Source organism: Liolophura sinensis, chromosome 11 (genome assembly GCF_032854445.1).
Source record: "Liolophura sinensis isolate JHLJ2023 chromosome 11, CUHK_Ljap_v2, whole genome shotgun sequence".
Lineage (NCBI taxonomy): Eukaryota > Metazoa > Mollusca > Polyplacophora > Chitonida > Chitonidae > Liolophura > Liolophura sinensis.
The window spans coordinates 28,320,205-28,342,233 of NC_088305.1; the positions used below are offsets into that span (position 1 = coordinate 28,320,205).

Consider the following 22,029-nt stretch of genomic DNA (forward strand, 5'->3'; position numbering starts at 1 on the left):
GTGTAGTTTGTTGCCCGTACGTACCTTGTAGTATCTCTGTCTGAGGAAGTCATAACAGGGGTAGTTTGTTGCCGGTATGTACCTTGTAGTATCTCTGTCTGAGGAAGTCATAACAGGGGTAGTTTGTTGCCGGTACGTACCTTGTAGTATCTCTGTCTGAGGAAGTCATAACAGGGGTAGTTTGTTGCTGGTACGTACCTTGTAGTATCTCTGTCTGAGGAAGTCATAACAGGTGTAGTTTGTTGCCCGTACGTACCTTGTAGTATCTCTGTCTGAGGAAGTCATAACAGGTGTAGTTTGTTGCCCGTACGTACCTTGTAGTATCTCTGTCTGAGGAAGTCATAACAGGTGTAGTTTGTTGCTGGTACGTACCTTGTAGTATCTCTGTCTGAGGAAGTCATAACAGGGGTAGTTTGTTGCTGGTACGTACCTTGTAGTATCTCTGTCTGAGGAAGTCATAACAGGTGTAGTTTGTTGCTGGTACGTACCTTGTAGTATCTCTGTCTGAGGAAGTCATAACAGGTGTAGTTTGTTGCTGGTACGTACCTTGTAGTATCTCTGTCTGAGGAAGTCATAACAGGGGTAGTTTGTTGCCGGTACATACCTTGTAGTATCTCTGTCTGAGGAAGTCATAACAGGGGTTGTTTGTTGCCGGTACGTACCTTGTAGTATCTCTGTCTGAGGAAGTCATAACAGGGGTAGTTTGTTGCCGGTATGTACCTTGTAGTATCTCTGTCTGAGGAAGTCATAACAGGGGTAGTTTGTTGCTGGTACGTACCTTGTAGTATCTCTGTCTGAGGAAGTCATAACAGGGGTAGTTTGTTGCCGGTACGTACCTTGTAGTATCTCTGTCTGAGGAAGTCATAACAGGGGTAGTTTGTTGCTGGTACGTACCTTGTAGTATCTCTGTCTGAGGAAGTCATAACAGGGGCAGTGGGAGGGGTCAATACAGGTGCCGTTGTGTGCCACACGTCCCTCAGCACACTGGCAACCTGCCTCGCAGGCATCAACTGTGATCATTTCCTCCACATTTTCGCACGTCTTGTACATCATGCAGGCACTGTATTCCTTGCCATCTGGGCACAGTGAGGAGGTAGTCATTCCACTGGTTGATGTCACACCCATGGGTGTTGTCTCAGGAGCTGGGGCTTCTGTGACCACCACTTCAGGAGTGGTTACAGTCACAGCTGAAATCATAAAAGGAGATAAAGGATATATGAAACGCATGTTTCTTGCTTCTTAATTTGGAGTACAAAAAAAGTTTCCCAGCTTTCTTCTCCAGTTTTCCTCGTTCCGACCAAAGCCAGAGGTCAGGGCAGAAACAAAGTAACCTGCCGTGGGGACACCAATGGGGACAGCTGTTAAATCAACTTTGTTGAACGGAGAGCCCAAATTGGGAGCACTAGGTATTTCAAGTATGCTCACTGATGACGTCATTTCTGAATATTCAAGATCAATGACAAATTCAAATATGCACAAAACCAATAGGCTATAAGAATGCATAAAATATGCCTCAAAATGAATTATTTTTTCCTCATTGCTTTGGCATATCATTCTTCATTTCTATTAAAACCTTACTTTTGTTTTATAGTAACATTTCATGTACCCTTCAAGAACTACATGCCTGTATAGACGATAAGTTAAAATCCCCCAAAATAAAGAAGGCACAGGTACGATTTTGTCACGGAGTCATCAGGTAACTACCAATCCTGGAGAGTTTTTTTTTTTTCTCCCTAGTCAATCCATTTTCCACATATCCATAAAGATGAACGCTACTGCGTCAGTGACAAATATCTTCAAGAGGAGTTTTATCTGTGGATTAAATCATAGAGAAGTCTCAGTTTTCACAAGAGACAAGGAAACGAATAATCTTCTCATCCTAATAGATAATTGTAAACTTCACTTACTTCTAAGTTCATAGCACCCAAAGACTTCTGCGTTCAGGCCAGACACATCGGCACCTTGTGCTTTCCCTGTGACGATCAGACGAACAAACTGAGCCTCGATCTTCTCATTGAACACCAATGGTTGCATCTGCAGTGACCTTGGACTAAGGTCAAATAACTGTAAAACACAAAAATGACAATAGCATATACCACTGAACGAAAAAAACTCCGGTCAAAAGTCATAATATATATGAATACTACACGGTCTTCCTGCCATACTCAAGGATATTTTTCAATACACAATTTATACATGTACCACATCAGTCAGACGTCGTGCACAGGGGAGCCAGACTGGGTCCAGTAGAAACCATAGCCCTCTGACTAAAGGCCATGTCATCGGCAGCACGAGTGACGTGGTGGGAGATTGACTAAACCACCAGAGGCCCTTAATTATTCTGTCAGCAGAATGGGTGTGCACAACTTCCTTTCCCAACACATTGACAATCTTTCTTTGCTTGCTTGGTTAAGCACAACTTTTAATATTTGTGTTACATAAATATACCCTATTCTTATACACTCTAAGAAAGGTTAGTTCTTCAAGACACCCAACTTGGTTCTTTGGCATGCTACACAAGTGGAACCAAAGTTAGAGGCAAACAAAGAAACAAATGCAGATTATTCTTTCACTGCAATCAGTTCTTCGACCTGCAGCCACATGCAAACACAGGCATGTTAAGGCTGTTAAACCAGCACCATCTAACAACCACGAGGGTACCAGCTCTATAGTCAACAATAACAATTACATTTCATACTTTTTCCACATTGCTTGTTGATTGCTTATTAGAATAAAGAACCATGTGGTTCTCTGAAGAACCAAAATTTCTGAGAGTGTAGCATCTAGGACAAAGAAGACTGATCAATACAAGCTCTTTCCCTCAACACAGAAAGCCTAGCAAAGCTTTTTCTTTATTAAGAAGTAGCATGTTTAAAATATTTGTATTCCTGTACAGCTGGTTAATGGGTCAGTTTACCTTGGTCTGTCTACCCTCTGTGTAAGGCATCCAGTTGATTCCATCCTCAGACAATTCCACCTTCAGTTGGTTAACATCCAGGGGCAGGACAGCCACACCTGTGACATTAGCAGGCTGCCGAAGGGACACCTGGAGCCAGGGGGTGGGGTCAGACTCGGCTGACCTCCAGCCCAAACCAGAGGGAGAAGCCAGGGATGGGGAGTACTGGAAGGTCCCAGAATCCAAAGTGATGGACCGGCTGGATGAGGAGGAGAAGCTGTCCATAATGGCAGGGTCGGTGGTCAAATGTTCATAGCAAGCTGCACAACAAAAGTACACAATAACAGTTGACTTGTTTGGTTGAGGTGTTTTAAAAGTTCATCAGTTCCCATGGCAATAATATTCTTAATGCTGCCAACATCATGCCCAACACCAAATGCAGGCAGCTTTGTGACACTGCTAACATATTCATAGTGTGTCTTGTTTGATTCAGGTTTAACCTCTCTAAATTTAAGTCAACAATACCTGCCTCACTGAATTACCATGCTGACAACATCAGACATGACACTTCATGAAGTCACAGTGTTGTGACACTGGGCAGAGTGGTATCTGCCATTTTCTCTAACTGGTGGAACACTGAAAGCCACCAGTTTCATCTTATGAGTCTTACACAATTTAGATGCAATGAAGTAAATTTACAATAATTTTTCACATATACAATGGTGGTCAGTTTCAAGTGTGGAAGAAATGGAAATGCCTGGGGTAAAACCACTGACTTTTGGTAAGTTACTGACAAACTTTCCCACATGTAGAAATGTAGAGATATGCACACCATATTGGTGGGAACCAAGTACAGCCAGAAAGGAATCCAACGTGAGCTAGACTAGACCTCACATATATTGCATTGGTGAGAGGCTACTGGGTCATTGCAGCGTGCTGGCACACTAACCACCTCAGACACAGAGGCCCACCCCTGTTTTGAGCGTCCACTAACCTTGTGTGGGTTTGGGGGTGGAGGGTGTCCTTGTGGTTGTAGGGGAGGCAGTTGTTGTGGGCACTGGTGGTGGTGTTGTCTCCACACAGAATGCCTGCGGCACCACGTTTGTGACACATCGCCCATTGATTCGGTACAGAGCATTAGAGCATTCGCAGGTGTGGTCACAGCCGAGGGCCTGGTAACACGCGCTGGCATCGCTGTGGCAGCCTACCTCGCAGTTACACCGGTCTTCACATGGCCAAACTGCATTTATGTCAAACAAATTCCACCTAAATATAGCACTGAGGTTTTTGTCACCTGATAAAACTGAAGTAAGTGAAGTATTAAGGTGCACCTATCTTCCAACATAGCCAAACTGTACAAGATAAAACTGTACAGTAGGTGCGGCGTAAGGTTCACTGAAGTTCAAATCACACGAGTATACAGAAAACAGATTTTTTGTGCAGTAGAAAAGCATTGTAAGTGAATGAAAGAATTGAGGTCTTGTATCAGGTCAAATTTACAACGGAACAGAGCACAAAGATAATGAGATAATTAAAACTGTAAGCGAATAAAGCATAAAATTACACTAACATTCACAAGATTGAACTATGTGAGTATACAGAAAGCAGAATTTTTGTACCAGGAAAGAAATGTTTATAGTGAATGCAGAATTGAGGTTTTTGTAACTGGGCAAAATTGAGTACAATAATGGCAGGTTTTGTATTGAACATGACAGAACTAGAGGTATATATAAATGAAGACCTGAGGTTGAACAGGACAAAAGTTTGTAAGTGTAAAATGAATGCAAAAATTGAGGTTTTTGTAACTGGGCAAGACTGAGTACAATAATGGCGGGTTTTGTATTGAACATGACAGAACCACAGGTATATATGAATGAAGACCTGAGGTTCAACAGGACAAAAGTTTGTATGTGTAAAATGAATGCAGAATTGAGGTTTTGTAACTGGGCAAAATTGAGTACAATAATGGCAGGTTTTGTATTGAACATGACAGAACTACAGGTATATATGAATGCAGACCTGATGTTCAACAGGACAAAAGTTTGTAAGTGTAAAATGAATGCAGAATTGAGGTTTTTGTAGCATAGTTGACTGGAGTTTTTTGGGGTTATTATTTGCCGGTGTTGTTTACATATAGATGGTTTATACTCACGCAGCTCTCCGGTGGTTATGAACCAGTTGTCGGTGGTAGCCTGCTCAGTGGTTGTTCTCTTTGGTGTGGGTGGGGCTGGGGTTGTCACCTCTGTGGGTGGTCCACAGGCTGCGGTTTCACGACACTCTGTCCAGTAATACTGCTTGTCATAGGCACAGGTACAGCTGGAGCAGTTAGGAAGAATACACTGATCTCCAATCTAAAACATGAACAAAATATCCTCCCTTTACACCGTAATAAAGCACTGTGCCATTCATTTATTCAATTTCACACAAAGAGTCACAAACTTTTCACCCAATTGTCATTTCACTTGAAACAATGTATCTTTAGAGTGTTCAATATACAGTAACGTGCTAGGCAAACACTGCTGTATAGGCATTTGGATAGGTTCTTTACGCAGCTTGTTACTTCCCTTGGAGAGAGGTAAACAAGCTTTAAAACAAATCAAAAATTTTTCCTTGTTGAAAAACAGACCTTACTGGCATAGCTAAGCCTGATTCTGGGCATTTTTGTTTTGTTACTTTCACTAAAAGTTTCTTATTTCAATTTGAGAACATTTTTTTTTCTTGGTCTGGTTTTAATTATTTATTTGATTTGTGTTTTAATGAAATGTTTTGCGTGTAGATGATGGCCCTCATGTTTGAAGGGTGGGAGGGCACTGAAGTTCCTGGAACAGCCCACCGATCTTTTCCAGGAACCTGAAAACCCTCCTGACTTAAGCCTGCAGTCCAAAGGGCATGACCTGAATGGGGCGCATGCCTCACTGCTCAAGGACCTGATGTTCGCACAGTTAGGCCAGGAACCACGTTCACAAAGATGTCATACATGTGCGATATTGCACATGCAGGGCAATGGTACATAAATAATGACATACAAAATATCGCACAAATGTATGATACAAAAATGCCGTACAAGGCTTTGTGAAAGTGGACCTAGCACTTGCATCAATGCCCCTGACCTTGGTTTTGTCCACACTTCATCACCACATCCAATGTCCTACTAGTGCTTGTGACAACATTACTCTTTATCCTATGCCCCAAAATTGCCACTGTACGTCACATCGTGGCATCACAAAAATGAATGAATGAATGATTATGGCTTAACGCCACATCAGCAATGTTTAGCCATATCATGGCGAGAACAAGTTCAAAACTGAAGCCAGTGAATGGTTTTCGATATATTGAGAACAACAAAAATAAAACAAAAAAAACGAACATGTTTAAAACCAGTTAAAAAGAACTAAACCTTGGTTAAAACTCGAAATAACATTTTTAAAATGCGTAATTTTAAAAAATGTAGATATATATATCTGTATATATTATAATTATATTTTATGATATGGGCCAATGGCCTTTAAATACTGAATGACAAATTATATATAGAGTTGACTTTGTGGAATCTTCGCCTAGCTTGAGCAATGTCTACACAGTGAACCAAAATGAATGAACATTTTTAAGTCATGTGTGGGATATTCAGTTGACCAACGTCCAACAACACTGATTCTGATTGGTCAATAATTGCATGATCTTGATGGAGAGTTCGGAAAGGTCTATACTGACCGTGAGTTCACGGACTTGTCCATCGACGTGGCACTGACATGGTGTGAGGCATGACTCTGGTGGAATGAGGCAGGCTGGTAGGTCGGAGGCGTCCTTGTAAGACCCGATGGGGCACTGACACAGGTCTACGGAGGCGGCACACTCCATGATGGGCACAGTCAGATCTTTGAAGGACACACCGTTGTTCTGCTGGTCACAGGTGATCCTCATCAGGCAGGTATCGGGGACCAAGCCTGCAAGCCAGATAGTTATAATAATGTTAATGTTTTACCCATCATGATTATTTTTACATAGTTTCTACAGTGAAGAAAATGGAAGTAAAGGTTGAGATTTTTTCTGAGCTGAAGCACAGTGATGGCACGGCCTATTGGTCGCTAAACATCCCTGACTGCTATATTCCATGAATATACATGCAGTATTACATTAACAGATATAATTAACAGCATATTTAAAACACATTCCCTGTCAGACTTACATGAGGATGTTGAGGGCAGCTCCCAGGGTGTGGTTTGAGCCCACACCTCATGTTCTTACATAAAGGTGTCAGACTTACATGAGGATGTTGAGGGCAGCTCCCAGGGTGTGGTTTAAACCCACACCTCATCTTCTTACATAAAGGTGTCAGACTTACATGAGGATGTTGAGGGCAGCTCCCAGGGTGTGGTTTGAGCCCACACCTCATCTTCTTACATAAAGGTGTCAGACTTACATGAGGATGTTGAGGGCAGCTCCCAGGGTGTGGTTTGAGCCCACACCTCATGTTCTTACATAAAGGTGTCAGACTTACATGAGGATGTTGAGGGCAGCTCCCAGGGTGTGGTTTGAGCCCACACCTCATGTTCTTACATAAAGGTGTCAGACTTACATGAGGATGTTGAGGGCAGCTCCCAGGGCGTGGTTTCACAGACTCCAGGCTGACATCTCCAGCTATAGATTCCACTGTAGTTGTCATATTCACAGACACAATCACTACAGTCATCCATCTTGCAAGATTCTCCAGGCTGAAACATTCAATTTCACATCAAATAAACTTTTTTCAGAACATTTCATATTATACAGCTGTCAACATTTTTTAAGCCAGTCCCATCTGGATTGGTTACACACACTGTATTAAGTTGTGAGTTCAATTCTCACTAGTCATTTTTTCACTAGTATGTCTGGTCTTGAGATAGTTGTATCATCGTTTTTTTTTAATCTCTCTGTTTCAATCCTTTAACATGTTATTTCTGCTTAGCCAGGCAAAGTAAAATATGCAAACCTATTCTTTCACTGTACAATAAGTGACAAAATTCAAAACTGACAATGTGTAAACATCCAAATCTCAGGCAACTCGGCATCGCACCTGCATTCTGATAAAATCTGCATACATGTAGACAAGTAGACTTTTCATAAAAATGTCACAATGTATGGCAAATCTCAATGAATTTCCATTTAATAAGTTGAGAGATAAAGCAGTAACAAAAATACTAATGTTAAGCAGCAAATTAACACAACAGATGTGGACTTTGCACAGTCAAAAGGTCTCAATGACTAAGCAAATCTCAGTAAAAGTTGATGAATTTCCTTTCAACTGGTTAAGAGATATGGTACAAAAACATAAAGGCACAGACAGAGAGACAGACAATAATCTTAAATGGCAGAAATATTGTTGTAAAACAGCGGTTCTAACCTTCTTATTGATGACCAAGCCATTCTCCGTGCAGTCGCAGTTTGTGTTTCCCACAGGGCAGTTTGGGTACTTCAGACAAGCCATATGCTGATTGGGATCCAGGTAGTAACCTGAGGGGCAGCCTCCACAGTCGGGGATCTTTTCACCACAAATCATGGCCCCCACGGAGAATAAGTCAGGAGAATTCTCATCAAATGCCTGGTACAAGGGATCTCTGGCTTCAGTACAAGTCAGATTTCTGAAACAAGCCTCTGGGATACCTGTGTGCGGACAAGAAAAATCACACGTTTACTTGATGCCATAAATTAGAAATGTTAAATGGCACTGATATTCCTTTCCCTACATTCATCAATGCAAAAAAGGTGTACAATAAGGCACATGTGTACCTGAATTACAGGATGTTAAGAATACATGCATATACATGAAGCTTGAGAATCAAAGACATCATTCTACCTTGCAAAGTTAATGAGACATTTCTGACTTTTCACTATGCAAATTCAAACAAGCCGTCAAAAGACTGATACACTGCTGACGGAATGGCCAGGATTAAACGGAGACGTCAGTTGATTAATCCACTGAATGTGTCTCAGATCACATGATCTTCCCATGATCATCATCACAAGGAATACGCACTGTCATTCAAGTACATGACTTTTGAGTTAATTTAATTTAAACCTTTACTGAAACTATTGGCAGCTTGAATATTGGTGTAGGCTTACACGAAGGGCCAGTTGTGTCTGGAGTTATCTCCCCTGTAAACCAAGACTCTGTGGTGCTGTAAAATGGTAGTGTTGTCTTCACAGTGCAGAGGTCAGGGGTTGGGTTACTGACGCAGAGGTTGGTGAGCACATTACTCTGGGAGCGCTTCGATGGCAGGGGGCATTCGCAACTTGTGGAAAGTTGACTGCACAAGACGAAATAGTCATTCAGCTGAGCTTGGGTCAGATCGTTGGCTGTGGGAGTCCACAATGGATTGTTCAGGTCACCACATGGCTTGGAGATGACACATCGCTGTGGGAAAGTACCTGGAAATTAGAAATCATACTGTCAACTGGCATCTGTTTTATCTAAACACACATTTGCCCCCTGCCTCTTGTACAGAGTAACTGAATATGGGAATACACAGAAACTGAATATAGGAATAGAGTGAGTGAGTGCTTGGGGTTTAACGTCCTACTCAACAATTTTTCAGTCATATGACGACGAAGGAATCATTAGGGTGCATGTACGTGTAATGTGCCTCCTTGTTGCAGGACGGATTTCCACCGCTCTTTTATTTAGTGCTGCTTCACTGAGACGACTTACCGAAGGCAAGCAAGCCGCCCCGCCCGAGCCATTATACTGATACGGGTCAACCAGTCGTTGCACTATCCCCTTCATGCTGAACGCCAAGCGAGGAAGTTACAACTTCCTCTTTTAAAGTCTTAGGTGTGACTCGATCAAGGATTGATCCTGGATCTACCGTTCCCGAAGCGGACGCTTTACCAACTGTGCTATCCGGGCCGGTGAATATAGGAATAGAGTAACTGAGTATGAGAATATAGTGAGTGAATGAGTGCTGGGGGTTTCACATCGAACTTAACAATTTTTTAGTCCTATGACGACGAAGAAGTCCTTAGAGTGTATGCAATGTGCCTCCTTGTTGCAGGACAGATTTCCACCACTCTTTTATCTAGAACTGCTTCACTAAGACGACTTACCAAAGGCAAGTAAGCTGCCCCGGCCGAGCCGAGCCATTATACTGACAACCAGTTGTTGCACTATTCCCTTCACGCTGAACGTCAAGCAAGGAAGTTACACCTTCCTCTTTTTAAAGGTCTTACGTGTGACCTGATCCAGGATTGAGCCTGGATCTAAACATCAGAATATAGAGTAACTGGATACGGGAATATACAGAAACACACCCACTCACAGCGCAACGCTCAATCCCCTAGAAATGCTAACAGTGTCATGCTGAACCTCAAGGAAATGCTCACAGTGTCATGCTGAACCTCAAGGAAACACTCACAGCGTAATGCTGAACCTCAAGCTCACAGTGTCATGCTGAACCTCAAGGAAACGCTCAAAGTGTCATGCTGAACCTCAAGGAAACGCTCACAGCGTTATGCTGAACCTCAAGGAAACACTCACAGCGTAATGCTGAACCTCAAGGAAATGCTCAGAGCGTCATGCTGAACCTCAAGGAAATGCTTACAGTGTCCTGCTGAACCTCAAGGAAATGCTCACAGTGTCCTGCTGAACCTCAAGGAAACACTCACAGCGTAATGCTGAACCTCAAGGAAATGCTCACAGCGTCATGCTGAACCTCAAGGAAATGCTAACAGTGTCATGCTGAACGCTCACAGTGTCATGCTGAACCTCAAGGAAATGCTAACAGTGTCATGCTGAACTTCAAGGAAATGCTAACAGTGTCATGCTGAACCTCAAGGAAACACTCACAGCGTAATGCTGAACCTCAAGCTCACAGTGTCATGCTGAACCTCAAGGAAACGCTCAAAGTGTCATGCTGAACCTCAAGGAAACGCTCACAGCGTTATGCTGAACCTCAAGGAAACACTCACAGCGTAATGCTGAACCTCAAGGAAATGCTCAGAGCGTCATGCTGAACCTCAAGGAAACGCTTACAGTGTCCTGCTGAACCTCAAGGAAATGCTCACAGTGTCCTGCTGAACCTCAAGGAAACACTCACAGCGTAATGCTGAACCTCAAGGAAATGCTCACAGCGTCATGCTGAACCTCAAGGAAATGCTAACAGCGTAATGCTGAACGCTCACAGTGTCATGCTGAACCTCAAGGAAATGCTAACAGTGTCATGCTGAACTTCAAGGAAATGCTCACAGCGTCATGCTGAACCTCAAGGAAATGCTCACAGCGTCATGCTGAACCTCAAGGAAATGCTAACAGCGTAATGCTGAACGCTCACAGTGTCATGCTGAACCTCAAGGAAATGCTAACAGTGTCATGCTGAACTTCAAGGAAATGCTCACAGCGTCATGCTGAACCTCAAGGAAATGCTAACAGTGTCATGCTGAACTTCAAGGAAAGGCTCACAGTGTCATGCTGAACCTCAAGGAAATGCTAACAATGTCATGCTGAACTTCAAGGAAATGCTCACAGTGTCATGCTGAACCTCAAGGAAATGCTCACAGCGTCATGCTGAACCTCAAGGAAATGCTAACAGTGTCATGCTGAACTTCAAGGAAATGCTTACAGTGTCATGCTGAACTTCAAGGAAATGCTTACAGTGTCATGCCGAACTTCAAGGAAATGCTTACAGTGTAATGCTGAACCTCAAGGAAATGCTCACAGTGTCATGCTGAACCTCACGGAAATGCTAACAGTGTCATGCTGAACCTCAAGGAAATGCTCACAGCGTCATGCTGACCTCAAGGAAACGCTCACAGCGTTATGCTGAACCTCAAGGAAATGCTCTAAAGCATACTGAATCTTATGGATCAGTCCAAACAGTAAAATGTCGTAAATTAAAAACTTTTTCCAAAAATTAATCAGATCATGAAAGTAAGGGTAAAAAAAAGTGCAACTAATTCAATTAGTATTTGAAATACATCTTATAGAAATCACATTACACACTTCGTCTACTCACATTTCTGGGTTGGTGTCACAAAGGATCCTGTGGTTGTCTCCAGCCATGGCTCTGTTGTGGCTTCACAGGGCTGACGGAAAATGCACCTGAAGTTAGCACGGTCAGCAGTGCCAGCAGGACACACGCAGGATGCATCACACCCAGGTAAGGGGCTGCACCGCGATAGGTCCTCACCACAACCAAGGATGCAGATACAGTTAGTGTTGCACACTGCAATGCAAAGAATGCACAAAATGAATCACAAAGATTAAAAAAAAAAGGACTGTTTCAGATCGCGTCGAGATGAAGATTTAAACTATAGTGTAATTCTCAACATTTCCACATTTTTCAAGGCAATTTTTTCATATTTTTAATTTGATTTTGAAGACAAAACTAAATTGGTTGGATTGGCCACAAAAAGAAAAATTTTTATCAGTCAACACAAAATAATGCCTTCTGAATAAACACCTGGGAAATATGCAAAAAAGTTGGAGAATTAGAGTAAGAATTTTACACAGATTACTGATTTATATACACATGTCCTTGATCTTCATCATGTCATATGTTCTGATGTCAGTATTATTCTCCAGATTAAGAAATGTAAATTTCAAATCATGAGAATTAAAGTGTGTACATGGAACCTGATTCAGTTGGGGAAAAAAAATGGAAAAATACTTGTATTTACAATTAAGCATTCGCTAGTCTTATTATGACTGTTAATCTTATCAATGGATTGATGTTAATTAAAGAATTTTTCACTATTAACATATGAAGACGGTCAGTTTTATGAAGGGGGGAAAAACCGGAGTAAACCACCGACATGTGCCAAGTATCTGACAAAACCTCCTGACTTAAAACAAAAGCCGAAGAAGTAAGAGCTGAATTTGAGAATGGAGACGGTCCTGATAGCAGCAATGAGCCAATGTTATGTTATTTGTATTTTTCAAATTTCAATACTTTGGCTACTACTACAGGAAACACTATGTACATGTATGCCACTCAAATTGCTATTGTTAGAGTTATCTTATATTTGATGAATTTGTCACTTATGTTGTCAGGTGTGAGAAAAGGGTGTGAGAAAAGGGTGCGAGAAAAAAATCAGAGAGCACAGAGTAACACATCACCCTTTGCAAAGTCCTTCAGCACCACCTTCTCCCAGATATTAGAGAAACCTCCTAAATTAACACTGACGTCGGAAAAGCAAGAGCTTGATTTGAACCTTTGACCTCATTGGTCACGGTGGTATATGTCATAGTGCAGAACAGAATGTCTAGTGTATTAACCTTGAGAAGAAGGTACTGTAGTTCTCGGATATTAGAGTGAGTGAGTGAGTGCTTGGGGTTTAACGTCGTACTCAACAATTTTTCAGTCATATGACGACGAAGGAATCATTAGAGTGCATGCACGTGTAATGTGCCTCCTTGTTGCAGGACGGATTTCCACCGCTCTTTTTATTTAGTGCTGCTTCACTGAGACGACTTACCGAAGGCAAGTAAGCCGCCCCGCCCGAGCCATTATACTGATACGGGTCAACCAGTCGTTGCACTATCCCCTTCATGCTGAACGCCAAGCGAGGAAGTTACAACTTCCTCTTTTAAAGTCTTAGGTGTGACTCGATCAAGGATTGATCCTGGATCTACCGGTCCCGAAGCGGACGCTCTACCAACTGTGCTATCCGGGCCGGTCCCAGATATTAGAGAAACCTCCTAAATTAACACTGACATCGGAAAAGCAAGAGCTTGATTTGAACTTGTGACCTCACTGGTCACGGTGGTATATGTCATAGTGTTGATGTCACAGTACAGTATAAAACAGAACAGAATGTCTAGTGTATTAACCTTGAGAAGAAGGTACTGTAGTTCTTGGAGGTAGTGGTGTTGTCAGTTCTGGTGCATGTGTGCGTGTTGTGGTTACAACGACTGGCACTGTGGTTTGCCGGATGGTCTGTCTTGATGTTGTAGGAGCTTCAGTGTCTGGCACAGGTGTAGGAGCTTCAGTGTCTGGCACAGGTGTAGGAGGTGCAGTGGTTGGTACAGGTGTTGGTCCTTCAGTCTGTACAGGTGTTTGTACAGGTGTAGGAGCAGCTGTGGTTGGCACAGGTGTTGGTCCCTCAGTCTGTACAGGTGTTGGTTCCTCAGTCAGCTCAGGTGTTGTTGGCGCAGCAGTGGTTGGCAAAGGTGTTGGTCCCTCAGTCTGCACAGGTGTTGGTCCCTCAGTCTGTACAGGTGTTGGTTCCTCAGTCTGCACAGGTGTTGGTTCCTCAGTCAGCTCAGGTGTTGTTGGCGCAGCAGTGGTTGGCACAGGTGTTGGTCCCTCAGTCGGCACAGGTGTTGTTACAGGTGGTCCAGTCCTCCCTTCTGGCGATTGTCCAGGTGTTGTAGGACTTGTAGTGGTTGTTACAGGTGTTGTAGTGGTAGCCCTGGGGTCTATGGTCAAACATTAACCCACATTGCATAATTGTAACACCTTTTCAGTTTAAACAAGTAAAAACATAGTCTAACGTAGTCATGTAATTAGGGACAAAGTTGTTACTATACCCGAGCCAAGTGTACACAGGAAAATTAACGCGTGGTTTACTCTAAAATTCGAAAAAAAAAATGCAAATAGTTTTGGGGACAGTTTTACTTGCCACTTTGAACTATACTGACTTAATTTTGTTTCATGTTTTATGTTGACTTTAAAGGTGCTAACTATGGAAGAAATACTACAGTTCTATAATGGGTTAAAACACCTACTTTCACATGCTCGAAGCTGGATATTGATTGGTCCCTCTGGAATGATTCGTACCACAGAGGCTGCAGTGGGCACAAGATTAAATCTCTTTGGTGCATCCCCCGACTGAGGCAAAAACTGACGACACAGAAGTGAAGATGTACGTTACCTTGGAGACATATAGTGACGTGTATGAGCATTAATATGTCAACAAATTCGGATTAGTCATGTCAGTTATTTTAATACATTTCTTATATCATATGAGATTTTATCATATCTGTATTTCTCTTGAAGGGCTTTGAAGGTAAGCTACATAAAAGCAATGGCAAATAAAACACATTTTATTCATTTATTTGACTGTTAACGCCATATACAAGAATTCTGACCTTGTATAATGAAGGTCAGTTTTATGGGTGGAGGAAACCGGATTGTGAGGCGTAAACCAGCAACCTCTGAGAAGTCACGGATGAACTTTCTCACATGTGACTTACAGATATGTAAGTCTTCAGCAGTCACTTGAGTGTGGTTGATTGTGTCATCAAGGCATACAAACAATCAATCATGGCAGGTGAATCTGTAACTCTATAAGTCACTGGAGAAACAACTGTCTTATTTTAAGTTATTTATTGTACAGTAAAATAACAAGAGAGAAAAAACCCACAGAAAATTCATTCATAAATTCACTCTTGACTCACTTGTTTAGGCTCAACGGATATACCCAATTCCACGTAGGAATCAAATTCTTCCTGTGTGATCTCCTTGAAGTCCAGTCTGAAGGGACTTCCTTGCGCTTCAATGGCACTGAGGATATAATCTTCTTGTAAATCTATTTCCATGTAGGGCTGGCTGTCACTTGGTACAAATGGAGCCTGTCCAATTCGTCCCACTCCTTGAGGAGTGATTTTGCTATCGGCATCCAGAAGAGCGTCGTTACAAAACGTATCTAGAAATGTTAAAATGATACATGATTTACTTACTTTTTTTATCTGATCGGTGTTTTACACTGTACTCAAGAATAACTCACTTCGATATACAATGACAGCCAGCATTATGATGGAAAGAAACGGGGCAGAGCTCAAGAGAAACCCATTGCCATCCACTGGTTGCTGGCAGATCTTCCCAAGTGCATATATGACTGGAGAGGAAGCCAGCAAGAGCTGGACTTGAACTCACAGTGACATGCTGTTAAATCACTAGGCTATGGAGGCCTCAGTATGATACATGTATAGCAGTGCAGGCGACACTGATCAGTGTACCTAGTGTACATGTATGTACCTGAATCTAACAGGACCTTGTTTTGTCTGTAGACGTAGTAGGGTCTTGTGAAAATAATAATAACCTCCTAATTTTTATAATATCCTAGATAAACGTAAACTAATGTCTTAGTACATATCACTCTGAAAGCATGATGTAAGCGCAGTTGTACATATCTACCGCAAGTAAAATCTAGCCACAATTTTACATCAACGTACCAATATGTTCACACTGTACTTGTCTTGTCAAGAACAAAATGTAGCTATGTTTTACATAAAATTTTTTTAACTGTTCTTGTCAGCAGCAAACATAAATGAATGCAAAAGATTTAGTAAAAAAAAATGCTAATGTTTTGATTAATGTTACCATTAAACAAATATCCCCATCACCAGCAGGTGTAAAAGGGTGTATTTGTGCATATTAGTGAATGAAAGTGCAACCATGTGTGGGGTTTGTCTGTGGCAAGTCTGTAGTTCACCTGTAGTGAGTCTGTGGTTTGCTTATTATGGTGAGTGGAATGGCAGTGGACTGGCTGGAGAAAGTGAAAGTTCACTAATGTCATGCATAGGCTGTTTCAGTTGCACCAGTGATGAAGCACACAAAGGCAGCAGTAAAGACCAGCTAAGTTTGCACCGGTGACAAAGCACACCAAGGCAGCAGTAAAGCCAGCTAAGTTTGCATCAGTGACGAAGCACACCAAGGCAGCAATAAAGGCCAGCTAAGTTTGCACCGGTGACAAAGCACACCAAGGCAGCAGTAAAGGCCAGCTAAGTTTGCATCAGTGACGAAGCATACCAAGGCAGCAGTAAAGGCCAGCTAAGTTTGCACCAGTGACGAAGCACACCAAGGCAGCAGTAAAGGCCAGCTAAGTTTGCACCAGTGACGAAGCACACCAAGGCAGCAGTAAAGGCCAGCTAAGTTTGCACCAGTGACAAAGCACAACAAGGCAGCAGTAAAGGCCAGCTAAGTTTGCACCAGTGACGAAGCACACCAAGGCAGCAGTAAAGGCCAGCTAAGTTTGCACCAGTGACAAAGCACACTAAGGCAGCAGTAAAGGCCAGCAATGTTTGGCAAGCTCGTGGTAGTCCCACTGTTTCACATGTCCCACAGTTACCCTTGTCCCACTGTTACCCACATCCCACTGTTACCCACGTCCCACTGTTATGCATGTCCTAGTAAATATGCTTACCTGTAATTGCTCCAACAGATACATGTTCACCTGAAAATGACAGAAAAAAGTGATACACTGATTATCAATCATCAAGGTTTTGTAGCCTCATCTCCATGCACATGTTTTCACTGCTGAAGGAGCTAATATAAGCGTCAAGTCCGACATTCCTATACCATTCGTAGTCCGTAAAGGGCGTTCCAAGTCGATAATCGCAAGATCCATTTCCACAACAACGTTTAACACTAACTCCCGAAGACAAAGGTATGTAAGAAATTATACAAATAAGAAATAAAGCCGGTAACATACAAGAGAGAAGCGGTCATCAGTTTTCAATGATGCCGGGCAGACAATGAATATTCCAGGCATGACACATTGCATGTTATTATTTATTTATTTATTTGATTTATGTTTTAGGACGGTATTGGACGGTGGCCAACATTATGGTGGGAGGAAACTAGGCTAAACCCAAACTCACTTCATTGTCAAGGACAAGTGAATGTAATAATATACATTTGTCCTTTACAAATAATAGTAAAAAATACTAAGGAGAAAATGTTGGACAAAAATGTCTCTCTAACGAAGCACAGGGTATGCAAAACTTTAGACCATACTTGAGAAACAACAAAAAGTACTTCAAGAGAGTTTTTTTTTAAAAATTTGCCCAAATGATGGAATAAGTTAGAAAAATACTACTCTATAGTGACAATATTTATTTGACTGGTATATGGCCCCTCTACTCATTTAAGGGATGAGGGTGAGGTTTATAGGCAGAGCAAAGTGAGGAAAAATCACTGTACAAACTTCCTGATTTCAAGTTGCAGTCACACTAGCCAGAGATGGATTGAATCTAAAACGGTGACATTTTATAGCAAAAAGAAAAACCCAGACCTTGGGTTGTGGTAACAGCTGGCCCTTGAGTCGTTACCACTACTTGAGGTGTTTCAACAGGTCCTTGAGTTGTTGGTCCAACTGCTGGGGTTGTGACACCAGGTCCTTGAGTTGTTGGTCCAACTGCTGGGGTTGTGATGCCAGGTCCTTGAGTTGTTACCACAACTTGAGGTGTTTCAACAGGTCCTTGAGTTGTTGGTCCAACTGCTGGGGTTGTGACACTAGGTCCTTGAGTTGTTGGTCCAAATGCTGGGGTTGTGACACCAGGTCCTTGAGTTGTTGGTCCAACTGCTGGGGTTGTGACACCAGGTCCTTGAGTTGTTACCACAACTTGAGGTGTTTCAACAGGTCCTTGAGTTGTTGGTCCAACTGCTGGGGTTGTGACACTAGGTCCTTGAGTTGTTGGTCCAAATGCTGGGGTTGTGACACTAGGTCCTTGAGTTGTTGGTCCAAATGCTGGGGTTGTGACACTAGGTCCTTGAGTTGTTGGTCCAAATGCTGGGGTTGTGACACTAGGTCCTTGAGTTGTTGGTCCAAATGCTGGGGTTGTGACACTAGGTCCTTGAGTTGTTGGTCCAACTGCTGGGGTTGTGACACCAGGTCCTTGAGTGGTAACTTCAGAAGGAGGTCTTGTGGTGTACTCTATCAGATGTTGGCAAAAGGAGCAGGAGAACAATATTTCATAAAATAAAATTCAATTTTTTCTTATTTAATGATAAAAACAGATAAAGGCTCCCAAACAGGGATGTGTACTTGTGGTTAAAGTCACTTATTATTTACTGAAAAAAAGATACCGGCTACCTAAAACCAAAAGCACCACAGACCTGTGTACTTCAGGTCATCATTGTCAAACAGGTTTTACTAGATCTTATACCCTACAACCTTTCACTGCAATACTCTCACAACTTTCTCACAAAAACATCAAGTAAGATCTCTTTTTATTAAATGTGTTGTACCACAAATAATATGTGAGCGATTTCAACAACAACAGGACAAAATAACAAGTAACATTTCTTCAAAATGAAGTACAGAAAAAATATTTACTACGTTAAATATTTTCACATTAGAAAAGAAAACACTGAAATGTCCTGATTTAGTTTTTTTTAGAATCCACCACTGTTCTCTTCTATGTTGATGCTGTCTTTGATAGATACTATTCTGTGTTCACAACCCGACACAAAAACTTGATCGAGGTCAACAAAAAAACTGCATTTAATAAAGCATTACTGACAACTTATATGCTAGCATGGTACACAATATAAACACTGATTTCACTCAGTCACCTAGAACATATCTTGCAACTTTCATGCATCATAGAAAATTGTCGATTGCTTCTCTTTGAATGATTCCTTCATATTTTTGTACTTTATACACTTTCTTAGTTCTTTGGTAATTTGTCTTTAATGTCATTTTGTGAATTGGTCTTGTGATTGTTCACTGGGAATGTCTTTATTGGTTGATGGCGAGTATAAGAATGTCTGTTTTGACATATAGATTTGTGTTTAAAGCCATTCTCAGTACTGCTAAACCTCTCAAGCCACACAGATTCTTAAATTCTCACCTGTTCCCTGTTCATAACAGCAGAACACTTCCAGCTCCACTTCATAATTCTCTACTGGAGTCTGACCAGCTTCTTCCTGTTTGGGTTCCAAAAGTGTGATACGGATGTCTGAAGCAGTGAAGTCCTTGGGCAGTTGGATTTCACCATTTTCTGGAACTTCATAAGAATCTCTTCCAGATGGATTAGCGAATTCTTCAGTTGGGTCATCTCTCTTCTCAATGGCTACACGGCCAACATTTCCTGTCACAACCACTCTGCCAACAACAACAGGGTCTTCACCATTGGGAGTCAGATCCAGTTGGATGTAAGGAGGATTAGCGGTGTCCACAGGGATTATGGCTGACTTTCCTTCAGGACGGATATCTTGAGGAGAGCTTGAGGGGTCAAGCTGAGACACCTGGATAGAATCATCCGGTAAACGTTGTGGGTCCTTCATTCCATCCTCCAGGGCACAATACTCAGGGGTGGTCTTTACAGATGTGGGTTGTGTGGTCTCCTTAGTGACAGCTAAAAATAAGTTAAGTTAAATAATTAAAATTCAAATTTGTATAACAAGACCAAATTCAGGGTAACAGAAGTAACTTAGTCTTGAGTTTCTTATATCCTAGTGGAAAGAAAGAAATATGTCAGAAGAAATATTTATCATTGTAAACACGTGTAGTATACTCACTGAAACCTGATGTACTCCAAGAAGGTGCCAAAACATCTGAGTCTGTTGTAGTTGATATATTTTGAGATGTAGTGGTTGACACAGGTGTTGGTCTTGCCGTGTGTACAGGTGTTGGTCCTGGTGTTGTAGGGGCTGCAGTGGTTGGCACAGGTGTTGGTCCCTCAGTCTGCACAGGTGTTGGTCCCTCAGTCTGCAGAGGTGTTGGTTCCTCAGTCTGCACAGGTGTTTGGCCAGGTGTTGTAGGAGCTGCAGTGGTAGGTACAGGTGTTGGTCCCTCAGTCTGCACAGGTGTTGGTCCCTCAGTCTGTACAGGTGTTGGTCCTGGTGTCGTAGGAACTGTGGTAGTTGCCACAGGTGTTGTGAAAGGTGGCCCTGTCCTCTCTTCTGGTGTTGGTCCAGATTTTGTGGGGGCAGAAGTGGTTGGCATAGGCGTTGGTTCCTCAGTCTGCAGAGGTGTTGGTCCCTGAGTCTGTACAGCTGTTGGTTCCTCATTCTGTTCAGCTGTTGTAGGAGTAGCAGTGGTTGGCACAGATGTTGGTCCAACAGTCTGTACAGATGTTGGCCACTCTGTCTGCACAGGTGTTGGTCCCTCTGTCGGCACAGGTGTTGGCCCCTCAGTCTGCACAGAAGTTTGTCCACGTGTTGTAGGAGCTGTTGTGGTAGGTACAGGTGTTGGTCCCTCAGTCTGCACAGGTGTTGGTCCCTCAGTCTGTACAGGTGTTGGTCCTGGTGTCGTAGGAGCTGTGGTAGTTGCCACAGGTGTTGTGAAAGGTGGCCCTGTCCTCTCTTCTGGTGTTGGTCCAGATGTTGTACGTGTTGGAACAGTTGTGGGGGCAGAAGTGGTTGGCATAGGCGTTGGTCCCTCAGTCTGCAGAGGTGTTGGTCCCTCTGTCTGCACAGATGTCGGCCCCTCTGTCTGCACAGGTGTTGGTCCCTCAGTCTGCAGAGGTGTTGGTCCCTCAGTCTGTTCAGCTGTTGTAGGAGCAGCAGTCTGCACAGGCGTTTGGCCAGGTGTAGGAGCTGCAGTGGTACCTGTCCTCTCTTCTGGTGTTGGTCCAGATGTTGTACGTGTTGGAACAGTTGTGGGGGCAGAAGTGGTTGGCATAGGCGTTGGTCCCTCAGTCTGCAGAGGTGTTGGTCCCTCAGTCTGCAGAGCTGTTGGTCCCTCAGTCTGTACAGGTGTTGGTCCCTCAGTCTGTACAGGTGTTGGTCCTGGTGTTGTAGGAGCTCTGGTGGTTGCCACAGGTGTCGTGAAAGGTGGCCCCGTCCTCTCTCCTGGTGTTGGTCCAGGTGTTGTAGGTGTTGGAACAGTTGTAGGGGCAGAAGTGGTTGGCATAGGCGTTGGTCTCTCAGTCTGCAGAGGTGTTGGTTCCTCATTCTGTTCAACTGTTGTGGGAGCAGCAGTGGTTGGCACAGATGTTGGTCCAGCAGTCTGTACAGATGTTGGCCCCTCTGTCTGCACAGGTGTTGGTCCCTCAGTCTGCAGAGGTGTTGGTCCCTCAGTCTGTACAGGGGTTTGTCCACGTGTTGTAGGAGCTGTGGTGGTTGCCACAGGTGTCGTGAAAGGTGGCCCTGTCCTCTCACCTGGTGTTGGTCCAGGTGTTGTAGGTATTGTAGGTGTTGGAACAGTTGTGGGAGCTGAAGTCTGCACAGGTGTTGGTCCCTCAGTCTGTACAGGTGTTGGTCCTGGCGTTGTAAGAGCTCTGGTGGTTGCCACAGGTGTTGTGAAAGGTGGCCCCGTCCTCTCTCCTGGTGTTGGTCCAGGTTTTGTAGGTGTTGGAACAGTTGTGGGAGCTGAAGTCTGCACAGGTGTTGGCCCCTCAGTCTTTACAGGTGTTGGTCCCTCAGTCTGTGCAGGTGTTTGCCCAGGTGTTGTAGGAGCAGCAGAGGTTGGCACAGGTGTTGGTCCCTCTG

General features: G+C 43.0%; 1 protein-coding gene across 1 annotated transcript in view; it reads right to left on the bottom strand.

The window, feature by feature from the left end:
* LOC135478282 (mucin-2-like) overlaps window positions 1-21,997 on the bottom strand; it is a gene marked incomplete at its 5' end in the record, with an annotated part of 62,193 nt that extends 40,196 nt beyond the window's left edge. Inside the window, 17 exons of the mRNA XM_064758557.1 lie at window positions 895-1,187; window positions 1,908-2,064; window positions 2,918-3,216; window positions 3,891-4,136; window positions 5,049-5,247; window positions 6,608-6,840; window positions 7,473-7,608; window positions 8,277-8,536; window positions 8,996-9,301; window positions 11,881-12,090; window positions 13,698-14,285; window positions 14,595-14,709; window positions 15,267-15,514; window positions 17,015-17,044; window positions 17,885-18,526; window positions 19,446-19,952; window positions 20,116-21,997. Of these exons, the coding sequence (XP_064614627.1) occupies window positions 895-1,187; window positions 1,908-2,064; window positions 2,918-3,216; window positions 3,891-4,136; window positions 5,049-5,247; window positions 6,608-6,840; window positions 7,473-7,608; window positions 8,277-8,536; window positions 8,996-9,301; window positions 11,881-12,090; window positions 13,698-14,285; window positions 14,595-14,709; window positions 15,267-15,514; window positions 17,015-17,044; window positions 17,885-18,526; window positions 19,446-19,952; window positions 20,116-21,997 (6,351 nt within the window). The remainder of the gene's footprint in view (window positions 1-894; window positions 1,188-1,907; window positions 2,065-2,917; window positions 3,217-3,890; window positions 4,137-5,048; window positions 5,248-6,607; window positions 6,841-7,472; window positions 7,609-8,276; window positions 8,537-8,995; window positions 9,302-11,880; window positions 12,091-13,697; window positions 14,286-14,594; window positions 14,710-15,266; window positions 15,515-17,014; window positions 17,045-17,884; window positions 18,527-19,445; window positions 19,953-20,115) is intronic.
* Window positions 21,998-22,029: the final 32 nt, after the last annotated feature.